The 22011-nt window shown below is 45.3% G+C and overlaps 1 protein-coding gene across 1 annotated transcript; it reads right to left on the bottom strand.

Moving 5' to 3' along the window:
* Positions 1 to 9038: 9038 nt before the first annotated feature.
* On the bottom strand, positions 9039 to 21632 carry CUNH20orf85 (chromosome unknown C20orf85 homolog). Its single transcript, XM_006095422.3, has 4 exons — positions 21565 to 21632; positions 13222 to 13303; positions 11682 to 11783; positions 9039 to 9200 (listed from the first exon to the last, which is right to left on the bottom strand). The coding sequence occupies exons 1-4, from the start codon at positions 21630 to 21632 to the stop codon at positions 9039 to 9041; spliced, it is 414 nt and encodes a 137-aa protein (XP_006095484.1).
* Positions 21633 to 22011: the final 379 nt, after the last annotated feature.

The raw sequence follows: 22011 nt of genomic DNA, 5'->3' as shown, positions 1-22011 counted from the left end.
GTGAGCTAGAAGACAAGGTAGGAAAAAATATCCAAGCAGAACAGTATCTAGAAAAAAAACTTAAAAATCAGGAGGAGAGCCTAAGGGAACTTTGGGACAACAAGAAACAAAACAACATCTGCATAATAGGGGTGCCAGAAGGAGAGGAAACTGAGCAAGGAATAGAAAACCTGTTTGAAGAAATAATGACAGAAAACTCCCCTGATATAGGAAAGAAAAAACTCACACAAATCCAAGAAGCTCACAGAGTCCCAAACAAAATAAGCCCCAAAAGACCGACACCAAGGCACATTATAATTAAATTGGCAAACACCAACAACAAAGTAAGAATTTTAAAAGCGGCCAGAGAGAGATCCTACAAAGGATCCCCCATCAGACTAGCAACTGATTTCTCAACAGAAACACATCAGGCCAGAAGGGAATGGAATGAAATATACAAAGTCATGCAAAGCAAGGGTCTGAATCCAAGAATACTGTACCGAGAAAGGCTATCAATCAAAATTGAGGGTGAAATCAGGAGCTTCATAGACAAAAAAGGACTAAGGGAGTTTATTACCACCAAACCAGCAATGCAAGAAATGCTAAAGGGTCTGCTGTAAAAAGAAGAAATAGGAAGCAAAGAAGGAACACAGGCATAAAGAATAAAAATGGTGACAAACAAGTACCTATCAATAATAACTTTAAATGTAAATGGATTAAATGCCCCAATCAAAAGACATAGGGTAGCTGAGTGGATAAGAAAACATGACCCATATATCTGCTGTCTACAGGAAACCCACCTCAGAAAACAAGGACTCACACAGACTGATGGTGAAGGGATGGAAAAAGGTTTTTCAGGAGAATAGAAATGAAAAAAAAGCTGAGGTAGCAATACTTATATTGACAAATTAGATCTCAAAGTGAAGGACATAACAAGAGATAAGGAAGGCCACTTCATAGTACTAAAGGGAGCAATCCAACAAGAAGAAATAACTCTGGTAAACATATATGCACCCAAATACAGGAGCACCCAAATACATAAAAAATCTTCTGGAGGATATCAAGGGAGAGATTGACAGCAATACAGTCATAGTAGGGGACTTTAATACCCCAGTATCACCATTGGACAAATCCTCTAAACAAAAAATCAGCAAAGAAACATCAATCTTAAATGACTCACTAGATCAGATGGAATTAATTGACATCTTCAGAACATTTCACCCCAAAGCCACAGAATATACATTCTTCTCAAGTGCACATGGGTCATTTTCAAAGATAGACCATATATTAGGTCACAGGCAAAGTCTCTTCAAATTCAAGAAGATAGAAATCATATCAAGCATCTTCTCAGATCACAATGGCATAAAACTAGAAATCAACTACAATAAAAACAATAAAAAAATCAAACACCTGTAGGCTAAATAACATGCTATTAAACAATGACTGGGTTACCAGAGAGATCAAAGAAGAAATAAAAAGCATCATGGCAACAAGCGACTATGAAAACACAATAATCCAAAGTCTATGGGGCACAGTGAAAGCAGTGTTGAGAGGGAAGTTCATAGCTCTACAAGCCTACCTCAAAAAACAAGAAACAATGGTAATAAATTACCTAACCCTACTACTCAAAGAGTTAGAAAGAGAGCAACAAGAAAAGTCCAGCGTATGCAGAAGGAAGGAAATAATAAAGATCAGAGAGGAGATTAACGAAATAGAGACCAAAAAAAAAAAAAAAATACAAAAGATCAACAAAACCAAGAGCCGGTTCTTTGAAAGGATAAACAAGATTGATGAACCTCTAGCTAGGCTCACCAAGAAGCAAAGATAGAGGACCCAAATAAACAAAATCAGAAATGAAAGAGGTGAAATAACAATCGATCCCACAGAAATACAAATGATTATGAAAAAATACTATAAACAACTCTATTCCAACAAAAACGACAACTTAGATGAAATGGACATATTCTTAGAAAAATACAAGCTCCCAAAACTCAACCAAGAAGAATAAAAAAACCTGAATAGGCCAATAACTACTGAAGAAATTGAAACAGCAATCAAAAATCTTCCAGCAAACAAAAGCCCTGGTCCGAACAGCTTTACAGGGGAGTTCTACCAAGTATTCAAAGAAGAACTAAAACCTATTCTACTCAGACTATTCCAAAAAATTCAAGAGGAAGGCACACTTCCAAGCTCTTTCTATGAAGCCAGCATTACCCTAATCCCAAAACCAGGCAAAGAAACCACACACACACACACACACACAAAAGAGAACTACAGGCCAATATCCTTGATGAACATAGATGCTAAAATCCTCAACAAAATTCTAGCAAATCAGATTCAGAATACATTAGAAAGATCATACACCATGGCCAAGTGGGATTTCTTCCAGGGATGCAAGGATGGTACGATATCCACAAATCAATAAATGTGATACATCACATAAACAAACTGAGAAACAAAAATCACATAACCATATAAATTGATGCAGAAAAAGCATTTGACAAAATCCAACACCCTTTCTTGATAAAAAGTCTCAGCAAAGTGGGAATAGAGGGATCATACCTCAACATAATAAAAGCCCTATATGACAAACCTACAGCCAACATCATATTCAATGGGAAAAAAACTAAACCCATTCCCCCTAAGAACAGGAACAAGACAAGGATGCCCACTTTTACCACTCCTGTTCGACATAGTACTAGAAGTACTAGCCATAGCGATCAGACAAGAAGAAGAAATAAAAGGCATCCAAATTGGAAAAGAAGAAGTAAAACTGTCCTAATTTGCAGATGACATGATACTATACATAGAAAATCCCAAAGACTCCATAAAAAACTACTATACCTAATAAACGAATTTGGCAATGTAGCAGGATACAAAATTAACACCCAGAAATCTATGGCCTTTTTATACACCAATAATGAACTCACAGAAAAAGAAACGAAAAAAACAATCCCATTTACTATTGCACCAAAAAAAATTAAGATACCTAGGAATAAACTTAACCAAGGATGTAAAAGATCTGTATCAGAAAACTACAGGACATTGAAAAAAGAGATAGAGGAAGACATAAACAAATGGAAGAACATACCATGTTCATGGATTGGTAGAATCAACATCATTAAAATGTCCATACTACCTAGAGCAATCTATAGATTCAATGCAATACCTGTTAAAATACCAATGGCATATTTCAAAGATCTAGAACAAACCCTCCAAAAATTCATATGGAATAAAAAAAGACCCCAAATAGCCACAGCTGTCCTCAGAAAGAAGAACAAAGTTGGAGGGATCACAATACCAAACATCAAACTATATTACCAAGCCACGGTTCTTGAAACTGCCTTTTACTGGTGCAAGAACAGACATATAGACCAATGGAACAAAATAGAGGACCCAGAAATTGACCCAAGCCATTATACTCAATATCTGACAAAGGAGGCAAGAGCATACAATGGAATCAAGACAGTCTCTTCAGTAAATGGTGTTGGGAAAATTGGACAGATGCATGCAAAAAAAATAAAATTAGTTCACCAACTTACACCATACACAAAAACAAACTCAAAATGGCTGAAGGACTTGAATGTAAGACGGGAAACCATAAGAATCCTACAAGACTCCATAGGCAGCAAAATTGCAGGCATATGTCATAGCAATATCTTTACAGACACAGATCCTAGGGCAAGAGAGACTAAGGAGAAAATAAACAAATGGGATTACATCAAAATAAAAAGCTTCTGCACAGCAAAAGAAACCATCAACAACACAACAAAAAGCCCACTGCATGGGAGAACATATTTGCCAATGTTATCTCCAATAAGGGTGTAATCTCCAACATTTACAGGGAACTCATACAACTTAATAAAGGGAAGATAAACAATCCAATCAAAACAATGGGCAAAGGACCTAAATAAACACTTTTCGAAAGAGGACATTCAGAAAGCCAAGAGATACATGAAAACACGCTCAAAGTCACTAATCATCCAAGAGATGCAAATCAAAACAACAATGAGGTACCATCTCACACCTGTCAGAATGGCTATCATCAACTAATCAACAAATGACAAGTGCTAGAGAGGATGCGGAGAAAAAGGAACCCTCCTTCACTGCTGGTGGGAATGCAGACTGGTGCAGCCACTGTGGAAAACAGTATGGTGTTTTCTCAAAAATTTAAAAATGGAACAGCCATTTGACCCAGTGATCCTACTTCTAGGAATATATCCCAAGAAACCAGAAACACCAATCAGAAAGGATATATGCACCCCTATGTTCATAGCAGCACAATTTACCATAGCTAAGATTTGGAAACAGCCTAAATGCCCATCAGCAGATGAATGAATTAGAAAACTGTGGTACATCTACACAATGGAATACTATGCTGCTATAAAAAAGAAGGAATTCTTACCATTTGCAGCAGCATGGATGGAACTGGAGAGCATTATGCTAAGTGAAATAAGCCAGGTAGTGAAAGTAAAATACCACATGAACTCACTCATTTATGGATAATAAAGAATATTATAACCTGATGAACACAAAGATAGATACAGAGGCAGAGAAGCATGGAACAGACTGTCAAATTACAGTGGGAAGGCTGGGGAGTGTTGGAGGCGGGGAGGTAAGAGATCAACCGAAGGACTTGTATGCATGCATATAAGCATAACCAATAGACACAAGACACTGGGCGGGGAGGGGGGGGCGGTGAGGGCATGTGCCAGGGGGTAGGGGAGGCCGAGGGAAGATCAATGGAGAAAAAAAGGAGACATATGTACTACTATTTGTAACACTTTAAACAATAAAATAAAATTTAAAGAAAAAGAAGCAAAGTTTATTTCCCAATTAAAAAAGAACTTCCTGACAGGCAGACACACCCACACACCACACTCACAACAGTTCTTCCACACCTGCCTGGTTTCTCCGGGGCCGCCAGCTGTCTCTGGGCGCCTGGGTCCTGGCTGCAGCTTACCCCAGGCGTCATTCGCATTCGGTCTCATCAGAACCAGCAGCACCCACGCAGACACTGGTTTTTACCCATGTGATCACCTCCGGACACCAGTCAGGCCGCCTCCCAGGAGTGCAATTCCACCAGCAAGTGCAGACCTCAGGGTTATTCTGAGCTCCATTTGCTTTTTGTTGTTGGTTTGTGTTTTTTTTTTGTTGTTTGTTTGTTTGTTTGTTAATCCTCACCTGAGGATATTTTCCAATTGGCTTTTAGATAGAATGGAAGGGAGGGGGAGAGACAGAGAGGGCGAAATGTCAGTGTGAGAGAGACACATCAACTGGGTGCCTCCCGTACGTGCCCCATCAGGGCTGGGGATTAAGCCTGCAACCGCCTACATGCCCTTGACCAGATTCAAACCTGGGGCCCTTCTATCTGTGGGCAGATTCTCCATCCACTGAGCCAAACCCCGTGAGGGCTGGGCTCCATTTTTTAAGTTCTAATGAATGGCTCCGGAAAGAGCTTAAAGTTTATTTTTTAAATGGGGTATGGAGGGAGTCTCATTGATGTGTGCAAGTTTTTTTTTTGTTGTTGTTGTTAATCCTCACCTGAGGATATTTTTCCATGGATTTCTAAAGAGAGTGGAAGAGGAAGAGAGGGAGGGAAAGAAAGAGAGCAAGAGAGAGAGAGAAAGAAAAAGAGAGAAACTTCGATGTGAGAGACACCCATCGATTGGTTGCCTCCTGCTCATGCGCTGACTGGGCCCGGGGATTGAACCTGCAGCCCAGGGACGTGCCCTTCACCGGGAATTGAACCTGAGACCCTTTCATGCATGGGCCGACGCTCTAACCACCGAGCAACAGCAGCCAGGGCGATGTGTGCATTTTTGAAGGAGCACCAGCGTTCTCTTGAGTGATGGCCAGCTCTTACGGTGGCAGGTGCTGAGAAGTGTTGTAGCCTTCATCGAAAAGCCGAGGACTTTATGGAGGTGAAATGACTATCATTAACAACACCAAAAATGGCAGTGAAAGCAGCAGCAGCCACCCTGGGCTGAACCCCTTGGCCCGGACAGCCGGCTTACCTGACATTTTATCACCCGCGTCTTGTCTTATCTTCACCCTGTTTATCAAGGGTCGGTCCCCTGCTGCCGGGGCTGGACTGACATGTCCCTGGCAAGCCCTTCCCATCCCAGTCCCCGTGTATCCTCAGGCCGCCCTGGGAGGCTGGGTGTGTCCCATCGCAGCTGAGGGAGCAGGGGTCGGAGGGCTCCAGCCGCTGGCCCAAGGCCACACGGCCGGAAAGGGGAGCGCCTGGATTTGAATGCGGTCAGCCCGCTCCGCCCTGCTCCTCACCTGGCCCACTTGCCTGAGGCCTCACCTCTCCCCGGCTCAGGGCGGATGACCCGCCCTTGGTGGACCTCTGAGGACAGCTTTAAACTGGGACTGGGGGTCAGAGGGATTGCGAGTCCTTTCTCCAGCTTTGTCCCCCAAACTTAAGATGACGTGTCACCTAAGGAAAAAATAAAATAAAAAATGGAACCGCTTCCAAACGAGCGGGCGCTGCCGTCCCAGAGGAGCTGCCTTGCACACCTGAGGCCTCACACCTTTGCGGTGTGAAAACCACCTTTGGATGGGCCGAAAGCAGGCTGTGCCGGAAAGCACTGTTTGCAAAGATAATAAGAAGCAGATACTATGACTTCCAGGCGGAGAGTGAAAACATTGTTTAGAATCAGTGGCGCCGTGTTGCCTTTTCTGCACGAAAAGCAACGCCTTCCTGCTGTGGATGGAACTGTCCCCTCCCCTCCCTTCCCTTCCTCATCAATACCCACCCTTTGTCTCCTCATCGGAACCATTGGGTTTCTGCCCGAGTCAGTGCCTGTGGAATAGCTGTTCTTATTGATCTCAAGTAACTGCCATTGCCTCTGACTCGGAAAAGCCCTTTTGTCTCTAGGCGACTCCCTGGAACTCTGGCCCAGCTTCTGCGATGTGAAGGCAGAGCTTCCTGAAGCGTGTTTTGGGGTGCTCCCCTGGAAAAGGGCTCTGCTCCTTCTGAGGAAGTGGGGCGGCTCCGGGGAATGTCCCAGAACCCCGAACCCTTCAGAGCCTGTGGAGTGGCTCTGGGCTCTCCTGAAAGTGACGGCCATCGGTGGGTCACTTTAGAAATAACCTGGATTTGTTATCTATTGCTGAGTAACAAATTCCCCCCCAAACCCTAATGGCCTGAAACTCTGTGACCTCACAGCTCCTGTGGGTCAGGAATCCAGGGGCCGCTGAGCTGGGGCCTCTGGGCCAGGGTCTCTCACAGGTGGTGGCCTTCACGAGGCTCCACTGGGAAGGATCAGCTTCCCAGTTCATTCACAAGCGTGCTGGGGGTGGGGCTTGTTGGTGGGTGGGGCTTGCTGGGGTGGGGCTTGCTGGGCTCATGAGCTGCTGGGCGTGGTTTCCCTTCCTTCCTTCTTTGTCGTGTGGGCATCTCCATAGAGTATCTCATGACACAGCAGCTGGCTTCCTCAGGGAGAGTGGGAGGGGAGAGGGAGAGAGGGGGGAAGCTTCAAGATGGAAGTCACAGTCCCTTGTGACCTAGTCTGGGAAGTGGCCTCCTGTCACCTTTGCACACTTTCTATGGAAGAGTCACTGGATCCACCCACACGCAGGGCAGGGTCTGCACATCCACACACGCTCGGTGATAAACTGAACCAGACCGGACAAGGGGCTCCTTAGAGTCTTGATTCCATTTAGTGTGAATATTGGAACATTTTGCTACAAAAACATCAATGGGTTTAATTTGTGGGGTGGCTGCCCCAGACCTTGCCAGAAGGGTTATGCAATATGCAGGTGACATGCTTTTTAAAATCTACAACTTCCTAAATTCTAGACACTTCTGATCTCACGTCTTGGGACACTGAGGTTACCCAGGTGTGTTTGAGTGTGTAAGGCTTGTGTTTTCCAGTAGTTTTATTCGATCATGTGATGATTTTCTTATAACTCAACCTGGGAGTTTCTACTCTGTCTTGGGCTGCAATGTGCTTGTGACAGAATCCATGCTGAGTCCCGGCCAAACTCTGTTTGGCATCATTTCAGAGGCCACTCATTCCGAGCCCCACTGGAGGCTCATGGCTGTGATGTCTGTTACCATGGTGCACACGGGACCGCCAGCCTCGCCTCGACCTTGGGAATGTGGCATTTTACAGCGTGTGGTGACATTTATCCCATTTAAAACCCACAAAGAGGTTGATTTCCATAGATTACATGTCAAGCTTGAAACCGTCCAGGGTGATTGAATCTTCGAGTGCTGTCCACGCGATTCTCAACCGAGGCCGTTGGTGGGGCCCTGCTGCTCTGTTAGGAGCCTGGGGTGTGGCCCAAATGCCTGGGGTGGGGCTGAGTCTAGGGCCGTCGGTGCAGGTACGAAGGAGCCCCACCCTCCGCTCCTCAGAGACAAACACAAACCAGCTTCCCAGGTGGCCTGCATACTGCATGCCCCTCCTCTGGGGATCTGGGGAGGCCACAGGCTTTCCCTGTAGCTCCTTCCCCCAGCTGGACACCCCCCGCCCCCCCGCCCTTTGTAGGACCTGAGCAAAGCCAGGCAGGGACCAAGGGGTTGAAGTCCGCTGCCCACGAGGGAAAGGAGAGTGGCTGGTTGGCCAGCCCAGCTGCTGGGTTGGTAGGGGTGGCGGGGGCAGGCAAGCAGGAAGTTTCATGCAGACCCCGTGGGGAACCTCCTGTTCTGGAAACTTCCGCTCACCACAACGGGTTGTTGACATTGCAGATCTCCTGGGACAGAAGAGTCATTCTTCCTGAGGACAGGCCCAGAGCACCTGGTCCACAATCTCATTACAAAAGTGGAGTGACAGGGGCTGTAAGCAGCATTAAAGGGCCTGGACAAGCAACTTTAAAATGAAAGCACATTGTTTTTTTTAAAAGCCGTACCTAGAAATTCCCAAGGTACCCAAAGAAAATTCAGAGTAGCCAAGAATGAGTGTTATGAGAATGTTCTGGAAGGGCGGTATTGATGAATTGACAATGTCAGAGGGCTATTCTCTGTTCCTTGCCCTGGGAGCTTTCTTTCCTGGGTGTGGGCGCCGGTGCCTGGCGGTCCGCCCTGCGCTGCCCCAGGGCTGGACTCAGTGGATGCCCTGCTTCGGCCAGCCGAGCTCCCTGGCATAGGCGCCCTTGCAGCTCCTGATCTCCGATCCGTACTCCAGGCACTTGTTCAGGCCCGGCACCCCTGACCGCCAGCCGATGAAGCCCTGCGTGGTCTTCGGAACCGGGGGCGAGGGGAGGACCTGGGAGGGAGACGCAGCGGTCAGTCACCTGGGCAGCGGCATGAGGCGGTCCACGGAGGCCCCCGACCCGCGCGAGCAAAGCCGGGGCCCGGGAGGCTCAGGCCCAGCCCGGTGCTCGCCCGCAGTCATGCTCACAGACACGTTCCTGCAGCTCGTTGGACTCCTGTCCGCCAGTACATGATTCTTATTTGATAAAAGAGCACACAGCCGGAAAAGTAAGGTGCAGAAATATCAAACACCGCCCTTCATAAAATCGGTGACGATATTGCCAGGTGGGTTTCTGGTAGTTATAAACCTTCCGGCTTTGATTAGAATGGTTTATGATGTGAGTACACACATACACACATACACACATACACACACACACACACACACACACACACACACACCAGAGACCACAGGAATGAGAAGCAATTGAACTTAATTAAAATCCAAAAGCAAAACGGGATTCTTTCTGAAAGGAAAACCCCACACACAATTTCAACTGTCACGTCCTTGGACAGACTTGGAATTTTTGGAACGTGAGGGTAAATGTTCAGGCAGTTCCCTCTCCCTGTGAATCGATCGTCTGTCCTGCTCTCACGGGTGATCTGAGTGGAGAAAACGGTGAGAAATTTGTTCCCACGGAAGCACTGAGATGAAGAGGTTTAATATGCTGGGGTTATGAGTTCACGCTTGGCTACAGCATCTTGGCGAGGCATGGCGGGAGGGGCGGACCTGGTGGGCCAGCTGCCTCTGGTGGGTGAAGCCCTTAACATATGTTCTTGATGAAGCATTAAAATTAATCTCCTGAGAGGCCACAAGCAGGGAGGGTCGTCCATAAACGCCAGAGGATCGCAGTTTCCCGCATCAGCTTGGGGGGAGCTGTCCCAGACGGGCCCTTGGGAACACGCAGACCTGCCTTCAAGCCTCCCTCCAACTTGTAGGAGAAACGCAACTGAAAACCTGCCTTGGTTGCAGACTCCATCCCTGGCCCAGGTTGGGGGGCTGTGAGGGAGGCAACCAATCGATGTGTCTCTCTCACATCAATGTTTCTCTCTCTGCCTCTCCCCCTCCCTTCCGCTCTCTCTAAAAAAATCAATGGAAAAATATCCTCGAGTGAGGATTAACAACAAAAAACAAATAAAGAAGAACACAAAAAACCACCCAGGAGGCCACGCTTCACCCACCAGATTGGCAAGGAAATGAAAACAGCACCCTAACAAGGGCATCCTGGGAGAGCAGGTTGGTTCATTCTCTGTGAAGGGCCATGTTGCCATTGTCTCCGAAAGTGGCCGCCTTCATCCTGAGTTTTCATCTCCTCTTCCCATCAGGACACAGAACTGCTTTCTCCGCAGCTGAGCAGAGGGCAGACCCCAAGATGAGAATGACGGGCCCATGACGAGAGGTCCAGGGACCTACGGAGCTGAGCAATTTCTAGTCTCTGACCCACCTCCACAGCTGACTGGCCTCCGTGGGAACACCCTCTCAGTCTTCTCCCCTCTGGGGTCGCCCTGGCACTCATCAGCAACCAAAGCGATCTCATGCCCTGCTTTCTGTTGCAGATTGGGTTCAAATCCCAACTGCTCCTCTGGCACCTGAGGTCCGGTGGGAGCTGGCCCTGCCCACTTCTCCATCCACAGCCCTTCCCGCCGCACCCCTCCCCCACCCCAGCTCACCAAGCTCCAGACACATCAACATCCCTTGCTGCTCCTGAAACATTGCAACCTTTGTTGTGCCTCAGGGCTCCGTACATGCTGTTCCCTTTGCCGGGAATGCTTTTCCCTGGGCTGGCTCCTTGCCATTCTTCAGTCCTCAGCTCCGCGGGGGCTTTTCTGGCCACCCCATCCCCTGTATCCTCCAACATCACCGGCCCATTTCCTCCATGGCATCTAGCACAGTGTATAACGTTTTTGTTGATTTTCTTGTTTCACGTTGGTGACCCCAACCCACATGTGTGAGCTGGAGTCTTGCCTTCTAGTTCATCACTGTTTGCCCAGCCAAGCACCTGGCCCCTCCTCACAGCTTGCAGCCACTGGCACTCTCTAAGTCCTTCCCAGCATCCTCCTCTGGGCCCGACGCCATCCCTGAAGTAGGTGCTTTCACGAACCCCCATTGTGCAAGGTGGAAATAGAGACACAGAGAGGTCAGGTCCCTGCCCAAGACCCCCAGGAGGGGAGTGGCTCAGCGATCTGACTCCAGAGCCCCACCTTCGCTGCCCTGCTTCCCTGCACCCCCTTAAACCTTGGATCGAGCCCCTCATTGTCTTGGCTCCCCTCTGCCTCTTCAAAGCGGATGCAGAGGCTCTCAGCGTGTAGACAGCCACCTGCTGTGCGGGCGTGGAGAGGGCGTGGAAACGGCACCCCCACCTGCCAGGCGCGGCTGAGTTCTTACCTTGGGCGGCTGTCTGTCTGCACCTGCACAAAACACATGCTGGGGGTGGGGGTGGGGGGGCTACTTGCTCACTTCGGGAAGCAAGTATTTAAAAACAACTTTGCAAACCTTGATATATTTCTCCACGGGGGTCAACGGCCGGATGTGGAACCTCTGGGGAAGCTCGATCTTGGGCTTTGGGGCGGGGGGTCCATCTTCACACTCGATCAACTGAAACACAATCCAGACACAGGCCACCCCAGGCTGAGAGGGTGGACGAGCCCTCTTCATCGGCCCCCAGAACTCCGCGTTTTACAGATGACAACGCCTTCCCCACTGCAGCTAGAAAGGGGCAGCGGGGCCTTGCAGGCCGCTAACTGCGGTGCCCGCGCTCGCCCTGCAGCCTGCTCATCATATTCCCGAGGAGTAGTTTGAGGGGACTTCAAGGATTATGAGCTCAAACTAAAAAATGCCAACCAGGCTCAGGACCAACCTTTAAAATATCAGACAAGAGCCACCCATTCCTCCTTTTAATTTTTGTTGTTGTTCATCCTCACCAGAGGATATTTTTTTCATTGATTTTTCAGAGAGAATGGAAGGGAGGGAGGGGAGAGAAGAGAAAAAGAGAGAGGGAGAGAGAGGAACATTGATTAGAGAGACATATCGACTGGTTGCTTCCCTCACGTGTCCCAACGGGGGGCGGGAAGCCAACCTGCAACCCAGGTACGTGCCCTTGACTGGGAATTGAACCCGAGACCCTTCTGTGCTCAGGCAACGTTCCAACCACTGAGCCACACCGGGCAGGGCCCCCATTTAATTTTTAAAGCAATTTTGAACTCTTCAAGAATCCAATTTAAATTACATATAAAGAATATTAATATAGATTCTTTGTATGCATATTATATTAATTAGAACACATTTTTGCCCTGGCTGGTTTGGCTCAATGGATGGAGTGTCAGCCTGCAGACCAAGGGGTCCCGGGTTCGATTCTGGTCAAGAGCATGGCTCGTGCAGGGGGCAACCAATCGATGTGTTTCTCTCACACGGATGTTTCTCTCTGTCTTTCCCTCTTTCTTCCATTCTCTCTAAAAGAAGAAAATCAATGAAAAAATATCCTCTGGCGAGGATTAATAATAACAAAAAAAGAACTCATTTTATGCATAAAATTTCAAATTGTACAATACTCTTAAGTATTGAACAAGCTCATTAAGAATGGCATCATTTCAAAGCTAGTGGGATGGGGCAAGTTACAATGGGGTTGACGCCACCTTGACTCAGGATCGTTCTGAATTAGGTGGCGCTTATTTGGTTCTGCGACCCTCCAAGGACATGAGGCTTCTTCGTGTCATAGCTGGAGAGAGCTCAAAAGGGTGAAGACTGGTGGCCACCACCCCAGTCTTCGTTAATGGGCATAAACGAGCAACCCTCCGCACAGGGGTTGTTGTGCGGGTTAAATACGCTGCTTCGGAGACAGCACCTAGGACCTGCAGGGCACATAGTAAGCGCTCAATAAATCCGGGAAGGGAAGGACCCTTCGGGTTTCAGAGGTGACAGTCTTTGCCTACCACATGCTCTTTAATTTTATTCTTGCAAATTATACACTTCATAACCATTTATTCTTGGAAATGATCCATTCTATTACCTCTGGACTCATAAAATTTATATTTACCTCCTCGAGAGGGGTTGTTAAAAATCCCCAGTTCTGGGCCCAGTTTTTCTGTGCTTCGGTCTCGGCCTTCAGGCGGTATCTCCTAAAAAAGAAAGTTCCTAAGGGCTGGACAATATTCAGAAAGGTTAAAGTAGCAAATCCCAAAGGTTCACGGGGAATCTGACACTTGTCCATGTGCAGGCACTGACGAAGTTCTGTGCCAGGAGGGATCCCGTCACTGAGACCCTCACAGGACTGAGGAAGACACGTGCCTGGAGAGCCAGAGGTGCTGGCTGGACGGCACAGTGGGTGCAGACAGGAAGGGGGCTGACTGCCTTAGGGGCCATCCGGGTACTTAATCTTGGAGGCCTCTGACCCACAGCGATGAGCACGTGTTAAATCGTTAAGGAAGTTCATAATAAGTACCTTGGTTCTCAGGGCAAGGACTGGGGTGGTGTGAGAGAGGCACCTGGGGTGCAAAATGTAAGGAGGCAGGCACCCACTCCCAGGTTCCTGCAAGGGCACAGCCAGCACTTACATGACCTTGAGCTTGAGCCCTCCGTAAACATCACACCCCAGCTGCCTCACTCGACCCATCCTGCTTTTACTTCACATTAAGAAGCTGAGTTGACAGTAGAAAATGGTGGCGGATTAAGTGGAAGCTATACTGACACTCTCCCAGGACCAAACTGGAATTTCAACTAATATACAGAAAAACCATCCTGAATAATCCACTGAAGACTAGCTGGAGAGAACCCTGATATCCAAGAATGGAAAGTGGAGACTGCACAGAGACTGGTAGGAAATTTGGAGGTGCAAAAGGGCTGGCCAGGCTCCAACAGACAGCAGCTGAAGTTCTGGAGGAATATCTCAGCTGTTGTGGGTTCCACTGAGAACTCCTGGGTCTAAATCCCACGCTGGACTCCACAGCCCAGAGCACCAGCACTGAGAAAGATCCCACATCACATCTGGCCGTGAAAAGCAGCGGGGTTGCTGTCTGCCAGGGGGAGATGACTGGAAATGCAGGCACCCTCTTAAAGGGCCAATCACAAAGTTTCATGTGCAGCCACTCACCCTGAGCTCCAGCAGAGGGAGGAGAGAGTGGCTTAGAGCAGTGTGAGGAGCATCCAGGGTTGAGGGCTCTGGGGTTAGAGCTCGGAAGGCAGCCACTATGGTTTCCTGTGCGGAGGCATTCCCTCATACTGCAGAGAACATCTTTTTCAGGCAGACCTTTACCATCCAGGCAGCTTTTGCCTGGGGGCAAGGTAAGAAATTGCCCCAACCTGTTGGAAAACCTCTCACCCCACCCAGTGGAGTTTCTGAGGCTCATTTTTCCTCATAAAGAAAAAAGTCATGCAAGTTCAAGAGGCACAGAGAGTCCCAAGCAAGAACCCAAACAGGCCCACGCCCAGGCACATAATTAAAATGCCATAAATTAAAGACAAAGAGAGAGTCTTAAGGGCAGCAGGAGAAAAGCAAACTTACCTACAAAGGAACTCCCATAAGGTGGTCAGCTGATTTTGTATGAGAAACTGTATAGGCCAGAAGAGAATGGCATGGAGTATTCAGGATAATGAAAAGTAAGGATCTAAAACCAAGACTACTATATCCAGCAAGGCTATCATTCAAAATAGATGCTGAAGCAAAGAGCTTCCCAGACAGAAAAAGGCTAAAGGAGTTTATCACTATCAAGCCAGCATTGTAAGAAATACTAAAGGGACTGTTATAATAAGAATAGAAAGAAAAACAGAGACATAAAGAATTAAAATGGCAATAAATAAATACCTATTAATAATAATTAAATGTAAATTGACAAAATGCTCCAATCAAAAGACGTAGGGTAGTTGAATGGATAAGAAAACATGACCCAACTATATGCTGTCTACAAGAGACCCACCTCAGAACAAAAGACACACACAGGAAGAGAGTGAAGGGATGAAAAAAAATTTTCTATGCAAATGGAAACAAAAAAGCCGGGGTAGCAATACTCATAACTGACAAAGTAGACTTCAAAATGAAGGCCATAACAAAAAACAATAAAGGTCACTATATAATACTGAAGGGATCAATCCAACAAGATTATATATCACTGGTAAACATATGCACCCAATATAGGTGCACCTAAATATATAAATAAACTTCTGGAGGACTTTAAGGGAGAGACCAACAGCAATACAGTCACAGTAGGGGACTTTATATCCTGCTGACTTCACTGGATAGATACTTCAGACAAAAATCAACAAGGAAACAATGATTCTAAAGGATACACTAGATCGTATGGATTTAATTGACATTTATAGAACATTTCACCCCAAAGCTGCAGAATATACATTCTTCTCAAGTGCACATGGGCCATTCTCAAAGATAAACCACATGTTAGCATGCAAAATAAGTCTCTACAAGTTCAAGAAGACTGAAATCATATCAGGCATCTTCTCACACCACAATGACATGAAATTAGGAATCTACTATAGTAAAAAGATTTTAAAAACCTCAAATACATGGAGGCTAAATAGTATGTTATTAAACAACAAATGGGTTACCAATAGATCAAGAAAGCAACCCTGGATGCTCCTCACACTGCTCTAATCTACTCTCTCCTCCCTCTGCTGTTTTGGCAGGAGTCAAAAACTTCCTGGAAACAAATGAAAATGAACACACAACAACCCAAAATCTCTGGGACACAGTGAAAGCAGTACTGAGAGGGAAGTTCATGGCACTACAGGCCTACCTGAAAAAAAAAATTATAAACTATCTGACCCTACAACTTAAAGAATTATAAAGAGAACAACAAGCAAATCCCATAATAAGTAGAAAGAAGGAAATAATAAAGATCAGAGTGGAAATAAATGACATAGTGACTAAAAAAAATAAAAAATAAAAAAGCCATTGAAACCAACAGCTGGTTGTTTGAAAAGATAAACAAGATTGATGAACCTTTGGCCAGAATCATCAAGAAACAAAGAGAGGCCCTAACCAGTTTGGCTCAGTGGATAGAGCGTCGGCCTGCGGACTCAAGGGTCCCAGGTTCGATTCCGGTCAAGGGCATGTACCTTGGTTGCAGGCACAACCCCAGTAGGGGGTGTGCAGGAGGCAGCTGATCGATGTTTCTCTCTCATCGATGTTTCTGACTCTCTCTATCCCTCTCCCTTCCTCTCTGTAAAAAAAAAAAAAAAAAAATCAATAAAATATATAAAAAAAATAAATGTTATTAAAAAAAAAGAAACAAAGAGAGGAGACCCAAATAAATAAAATAAAAAATGAAAGTGGTGAAGTAACAACTGACACCAGAGATATACAAAGGATTGTAAGAAAGTACTATGAACAACTATATGCCAACAAGCTGGACAATGTGAATGAAGTGAAAAAATTACTACGAAAATACAATCTTCCAAAACTGAATCAGGAAGAATCAGAAAACCTGAATAGGCCAAGAGCAACTGAGGAAATAGAAGCAGTAATCAAAAAACTCTCAGCAAAAAACCCTGGTCAGGACAGCTTTACAGGGGATTTTTACCCAACATTCAAAGAAGAAATATCACCTATTCTCCTCAAACTATTAAAAAAAAATCCAAGAGGAATCAACACTTGCAAGCTTTTTTTATGAGGCCAGCACTAAATTAATTCCAAAACCAGATAAAGACACTACAAAGAAAGAGAATTGCAGGCCATATCCCCCACAAACATAGATGCTGAAAACCTCAACAAAATATTAGCAAATCACATCCAGCAATATATTAAAAAGATCATACAACATGACCAAGTGAGATTTATTCCAGGGATGCAAGGCTGGTCAATGTTTGCAAATCAATAAATGTGACACATCACATTAACAAATTGAAAGACAAAAATCACATGATCATATCAATAGATGCAGAAAAAGCATTCGACAAAATCCAACAACCATTTTTGATAAAGATTCTTAGCAAAGTGGGAATAGAGGGGTCATACCTCAACATAATAAAGTCCATAGATGATAAATATACAGCAAACATCATACTCAAAGGGAAAAAAATAAAACCATTTCCCCTAAAAACAGGAACAGGATAGGGATGTCCACTTTCACCACTCTTATTCAACATGGTACTAGAAGTCCTAGTCACAGTGACCAGACGAGAAATAAAAGGCATCCAAGTTGGAAAGGAGGAAGTAAAACTGTCTTATTTGTGGATGGCATGTACACAGAAAACCTAAAAACTCCACCAAAAACTCCTAGATTTAATAAATGAATTTGGCAATGTAGCAAGATAGAAAATTGACACCCAGAAATCAATGGCATTTTATACACCAATAATGAATTATCAGAAAAAGAAACTAAAAAAAAAAACAATCTCATGTACTACTGCAACAACAACAACAACAAAATTAAGATACTTAGGAATAAACTTAACCAAGCAGATAAAAGACCTGTACTCAGGAAACTAGAGGACATTGAAAAAAGAGATAGAGGAAGCTATAAACAAGTGGAAGAATATACCATATTCATGGATTGGTAGAATTAATATCATTAAAATGTCCATACTACCTGCGGCAATCTGCAGATTCAATGCAATCCCTATTAAAATACCAATGGCATATTTCACAGATCTAGAACAAATACTCCAAAAATTTAGATGGAACAAAAAAATACCCTGAATACTAATAGCCACAGCAATGTTGAGAAAGAACAACAAAGTTGCAGGAATCACAATGCCAGATTTCAAGGTATACTACAAAGCCACCGTAATCAAAACAGCCTGGTACTGGCACAAGAACAGGCATATAGAGATCAATGGAACAGAACAGAGACCCCAGAAATTGACCCAAGCCATTACCCTCAATTAATATTGGACAAAGGAGGCAAGAACATACAATGGAGTAAAGACAGTCTCTTCAATAAATGGTGTTGGGAAAATTGGACAGATATATGCAGAAAAAAAAATGAAACTAGACCCACAAACTTACACCATACACAACAATGAACTCAAAATGGATAAAAGATTTAAATGTAAGTTGTGAACCATAAAAATCCTAGAAGAAACCACAGGCAGCAAAATCTCAGATATCTCTCATAGCAATATGTTTATGGATACATCTCCTAGGGCAAAGGAAACTAAGGAGAAAATAAACAAATTGGACTATCTATACTAATAAAAGGGTAATATGCTAATTAGACTAGACGTCTTCTGGACATCCATCCAGACGTCCTTCCAGACAAAGCCATGGTGGCAGGGGCTGAGGCAGAGATGGTTAGGGGCGATCAGGCCCGCAGAGGAGGGTAGTTAGGGGTGATCAGGTCGGCAGGCAGAGGCAGTTAGGGGCAATCAGGCAGGCAGGCAGAGAGGTTAGGGGTAATCAGGCAGGCAGGGGAGCAGTTAGGGGCATCAGGCAGGCAGGCAGTTGAGCGATTAGGAGCCAGGGGTCCCCGATTGTGAGAGGGATATCTGACTGCCGATTTAGGTTCCAGGATTGGGCCTAAGCCATTAGTTGGGCATCCCCCAAGGTGACCCGGATTGGAAAGGGTGCAGGCAGGCTAAGGGACCCCCCCCTCCGTGCACGAATTTTGTGCACCGGGCCTCTAGTATTAAAATAAAAAGCTTCTGTACAGTAAAAGAAATCATAAGCAAAATGAAAAGAGAGCCCACTGTATGGGAGAACATATTTGCCAATGATACGTCTGATAAAGGGTTAATCTCCAAAATACATAAGGAAATCATACAATGTAACAAAAGGAAGAAAAACAATCCAATTAAAAAATTGACAAAGGACCTAAATAGACCCTTCTCCAAAGTGGACATACAGATGGCCCAGAGACATATGAAAAAATGCTCAAAGTCACAGATCATTAGAGCGATGCAAATTAAAACAGCAACGAGGTATTGCCTCACACCTGTCAGGATGGCCATCATCAATAAATCAACAAATGACAAGTGCTGGCGAGGATGTGGAGAAAAAGGAACCCTAATACACTGCTGCTGGGAATGCAGACTGGTGCAGCCATTATGGAAAACAGCATGGAGTTCCCTCAAGTAACTAAATATGGATCTGCCATTTGACCCAGTGATCCCACTTCTAGGAATATATTCTAAGAAACCCAAAGCACCAATCAGAAAATTAAAAAGCAAAATGAATACATGTTTGCACACCCACTTTGATATGAACTCAGCTTCTTTTTTTAAAAATTTATCTTTGCTGTTGAAAGTAATAGAGATGTACCCTTCCCCCCCACATCAACCCCTTCAAGCCAACCCCTCCCCGCACCCAGGCCTTTACCACATCATTGTCTGTGCCCATGGGTTCAGACAGGGAATTTACACTAGCTAAGATCTGAAAACAGCTCAAGTGCCCATCAGGAGATGAGTGGATAAAAAAGCTGTGGTACATTTATACCATGGAATACTATGCAGCAGTAAAGAAAGAAGGCCCTTGCCCTAACGGTTTGGCTCAGTGGATAGAGTGTCGGCCTGCGGACTCAAGGGTCCCAGGTTCGATTCCGGTCAAGGGCATGTACCTTGGTTGCGGGCACATCCCCAGTAGGGAGTGTGCAGGAGGCAGCTGATTGATGTTTCTCTCTCATCGATGTTTCTAACTCTCTATCCCTCTCCCTTCCTCTCTGTAAAAAATCAATAAAATATATTTAAAAAAAAAGAAAAAAAAAAGAAAAAAAAAAAAGAAAGAAGGCCCTCTTACCCTTTGAGATAGCATGGAGGGACCTGGAGAATATTATGTTAAGCAAAATAAGCCAGTCAGGGGAAGACAAGTATCACATGATCTCACTCATATGTGGAATGTAAAGAACAAAATATACTGATGAACAAAATAGATCCAGAGACAGAGAAACATGGAACACTGATGAATTTCAGAGGGGAGGCGGGGGTGGGTGAGTGGGCGGGAAGAGTTTAACCAAAGAATTTATATGCAGAACCCATGGGCACAGACAATGATGTGGTAAAGGCCTGGGTGGGGGGAGGGTTGGCTGAAGGGGTTGATGGGGGAAAAAAGGGTACATCTGAATTACTTTCAATAACAAAGATAAATTAAAAAAAAGAGAAGCTGAGTTGAGTTCATATCAAAGAGTGGGTGTGCAAACATGTATTCATTTTGCTTTTTAATTTTCTTTCCTATTTTGGAATCAATACCTACCCTGCTGCCCCCCCGTGTCTTAACCGTTTCAGAGACCCTGGCCAAGCTCGTTGTCCTGGTCCCTGAGCATCAGCAGCAGAGCTGTAACATGGGCCAAAAATAGGAGCCATACATAGGATTTTAAATTTTCTAGTAGCCACATTAATACCAGTCAAAGTGAACAGGTGAACTGAACTTTAACATCACTTCTGCTTTGGTGTGAAATCTTCAAAGTCTGGTATTTTACTTTACAGCTCATCCCCATTTGGAACAGTTCCGTTGCAAGTGCTCAATGGCCACTTTGGACATTGGATAGACAGTGTAAGTGCTTCACTGGCTCTGCTCACATAGGAAGGGCCATCTGATTTGGTGTCTTGAAGGGTGAGTAGGAGTTTATCTGGTTGAGAAGGAGGAAGGGGCATTCTAGGTAGTGGGAACAGAGCCTGCTATGGGAGTATCACCTAGTGGGGTGCTTGCATCAAGACAAAGATTTAAACCAAATCAGTAGTTGTGTATTTTATGCCAAATAATGTTGGCTTTCCATTTTCAAGAGTGATGCAAAGTTTTTTTATAAAAATAAATGTATTAAATGAAACAAAGTCAGTTTAAAGAAAAATAGTAATGACTATTATAGGTTAAAAATGGTAAAAGTCATATCGATGACAAACAGGATAACTGAAATTTAAGAGGCAAATATTTATGGTTTGTTGTTACTAAAATTTACTTACTGGCATCTACACTGGTAACTTCCCATATTGGTTAAAACTTCAAAGAGATGGGATAATGTTTAGCAGTCAGAGAGAATGCCAAATAAAAACAACCCATTACACATGTCTGCTGAATATAAATCTGATAGAAAATGGATCTAGTCTTTAAATTAAAATCTCTTATTACTTAAAATGCCTGGAAAAGCAAGCGAGAATATAAAGTGTATATGTATTTCTCATTCAAAAAGAATAAATATGAGATTTTTGTTTTATTCCCTTCTTAAAAAATTGGTAAATCTTAAAAGTAAGAACACATCAAGGCTTTGCATGTTTGTAGAGCCCGATCCGCAATCTTTCAGGCCTTTGTGGTGAGCCTAAGAGAAGACGGGGAATGAAAGGCCCTTTGGTCGACTACGTGCCCCTATTACTGCCCTCTTTCCTCAAGGCCCCTGACCATCTCCAGGACATGGCAGAAACTGGGATACTGAGGCCGCCAGATTTGTACACTCTGGGTGGGAACCGCCCAGCCCACCGGTGACCGGATCCCCGACGTTACCAGATCTGGTCCTGGGCCACAAGGTTCATGCGCTCGGCCTCCGCGATGCTCATTGGTTTCTGCGACATGGCTCCTGGGGTCTCGGTTGTCCTGCACGCTGCTGCCCTTGCTCAGCGTCTTTCGTCGTCCAGGAGACCGGTTGCCGAGCAACGCGAGACGCGGAGGCGGAACCACACCTGGCGGAGGCGGGGCCATGGCCAGCATCCGCCAGCCTCTGTGCTCTTCGCCCACCTCCTGCCCACCTGCCTGGACTGGCGGCAGCAGACCCCTCGTTCTCTGCGGAAAGCCCCGAGGAAACATCAAGACCTTAACCCCGCCTCCTTTAAAATGTAGGCCTGCAATGCAAGCACACACACCCGCAGGCGCACACGCCTGTGTGCCCCCGCTTAACCCCTTCTCTCCCCGGGAGCAACCCCTGGATTAGGGAACGGACATTCCAGCCACTGC

Source organism: Myotis lucifugus, unplaced genomic scaffold, assembly GCF_000147115.1.
Source record: "Myotis lucifugus unplaced genomic scaffold, Myoluc2.0 scaffold_155, whole genome shotgun sequence".
NCBI lineage: Eukaryota > Metazoa > Chordata > Mammalia > Chiroptera > Vespertilionidae > Myotis > Myotis lucifugus.
This window is presented reverse-complemented; position numbering and strand designations above follow the sequence as displayed.

What these genes read in the sequence shown, in the direction of transcription:
- CUNH20orf85 (XM_006095422.3), bottom strand. Translation starts at nt 21,632, where the DNA reads ATGTCGCAGAAACCAATGAGCATCGCGGAGGCCGAGCGCATGAACCTT. An exon ending in GTGGCCCAGGACCAGATCTG is followed by an intron (nt 13,304 to 21,564) that starts GTAACGTCGGGG and finishes TTTCTTTTTTAG; the next exon opens with GAGATACCGCCTGAAGGCCG. An exon ending in CCGTGGAGAAATATATCAAG is followed by an intron (nt 9,201 to 11,681) that starts GTTTGCAAAGTT and finishes TCTCCCTCCCAG; the next exon opens with GTCCTCCCCTCGCCCCCGGT.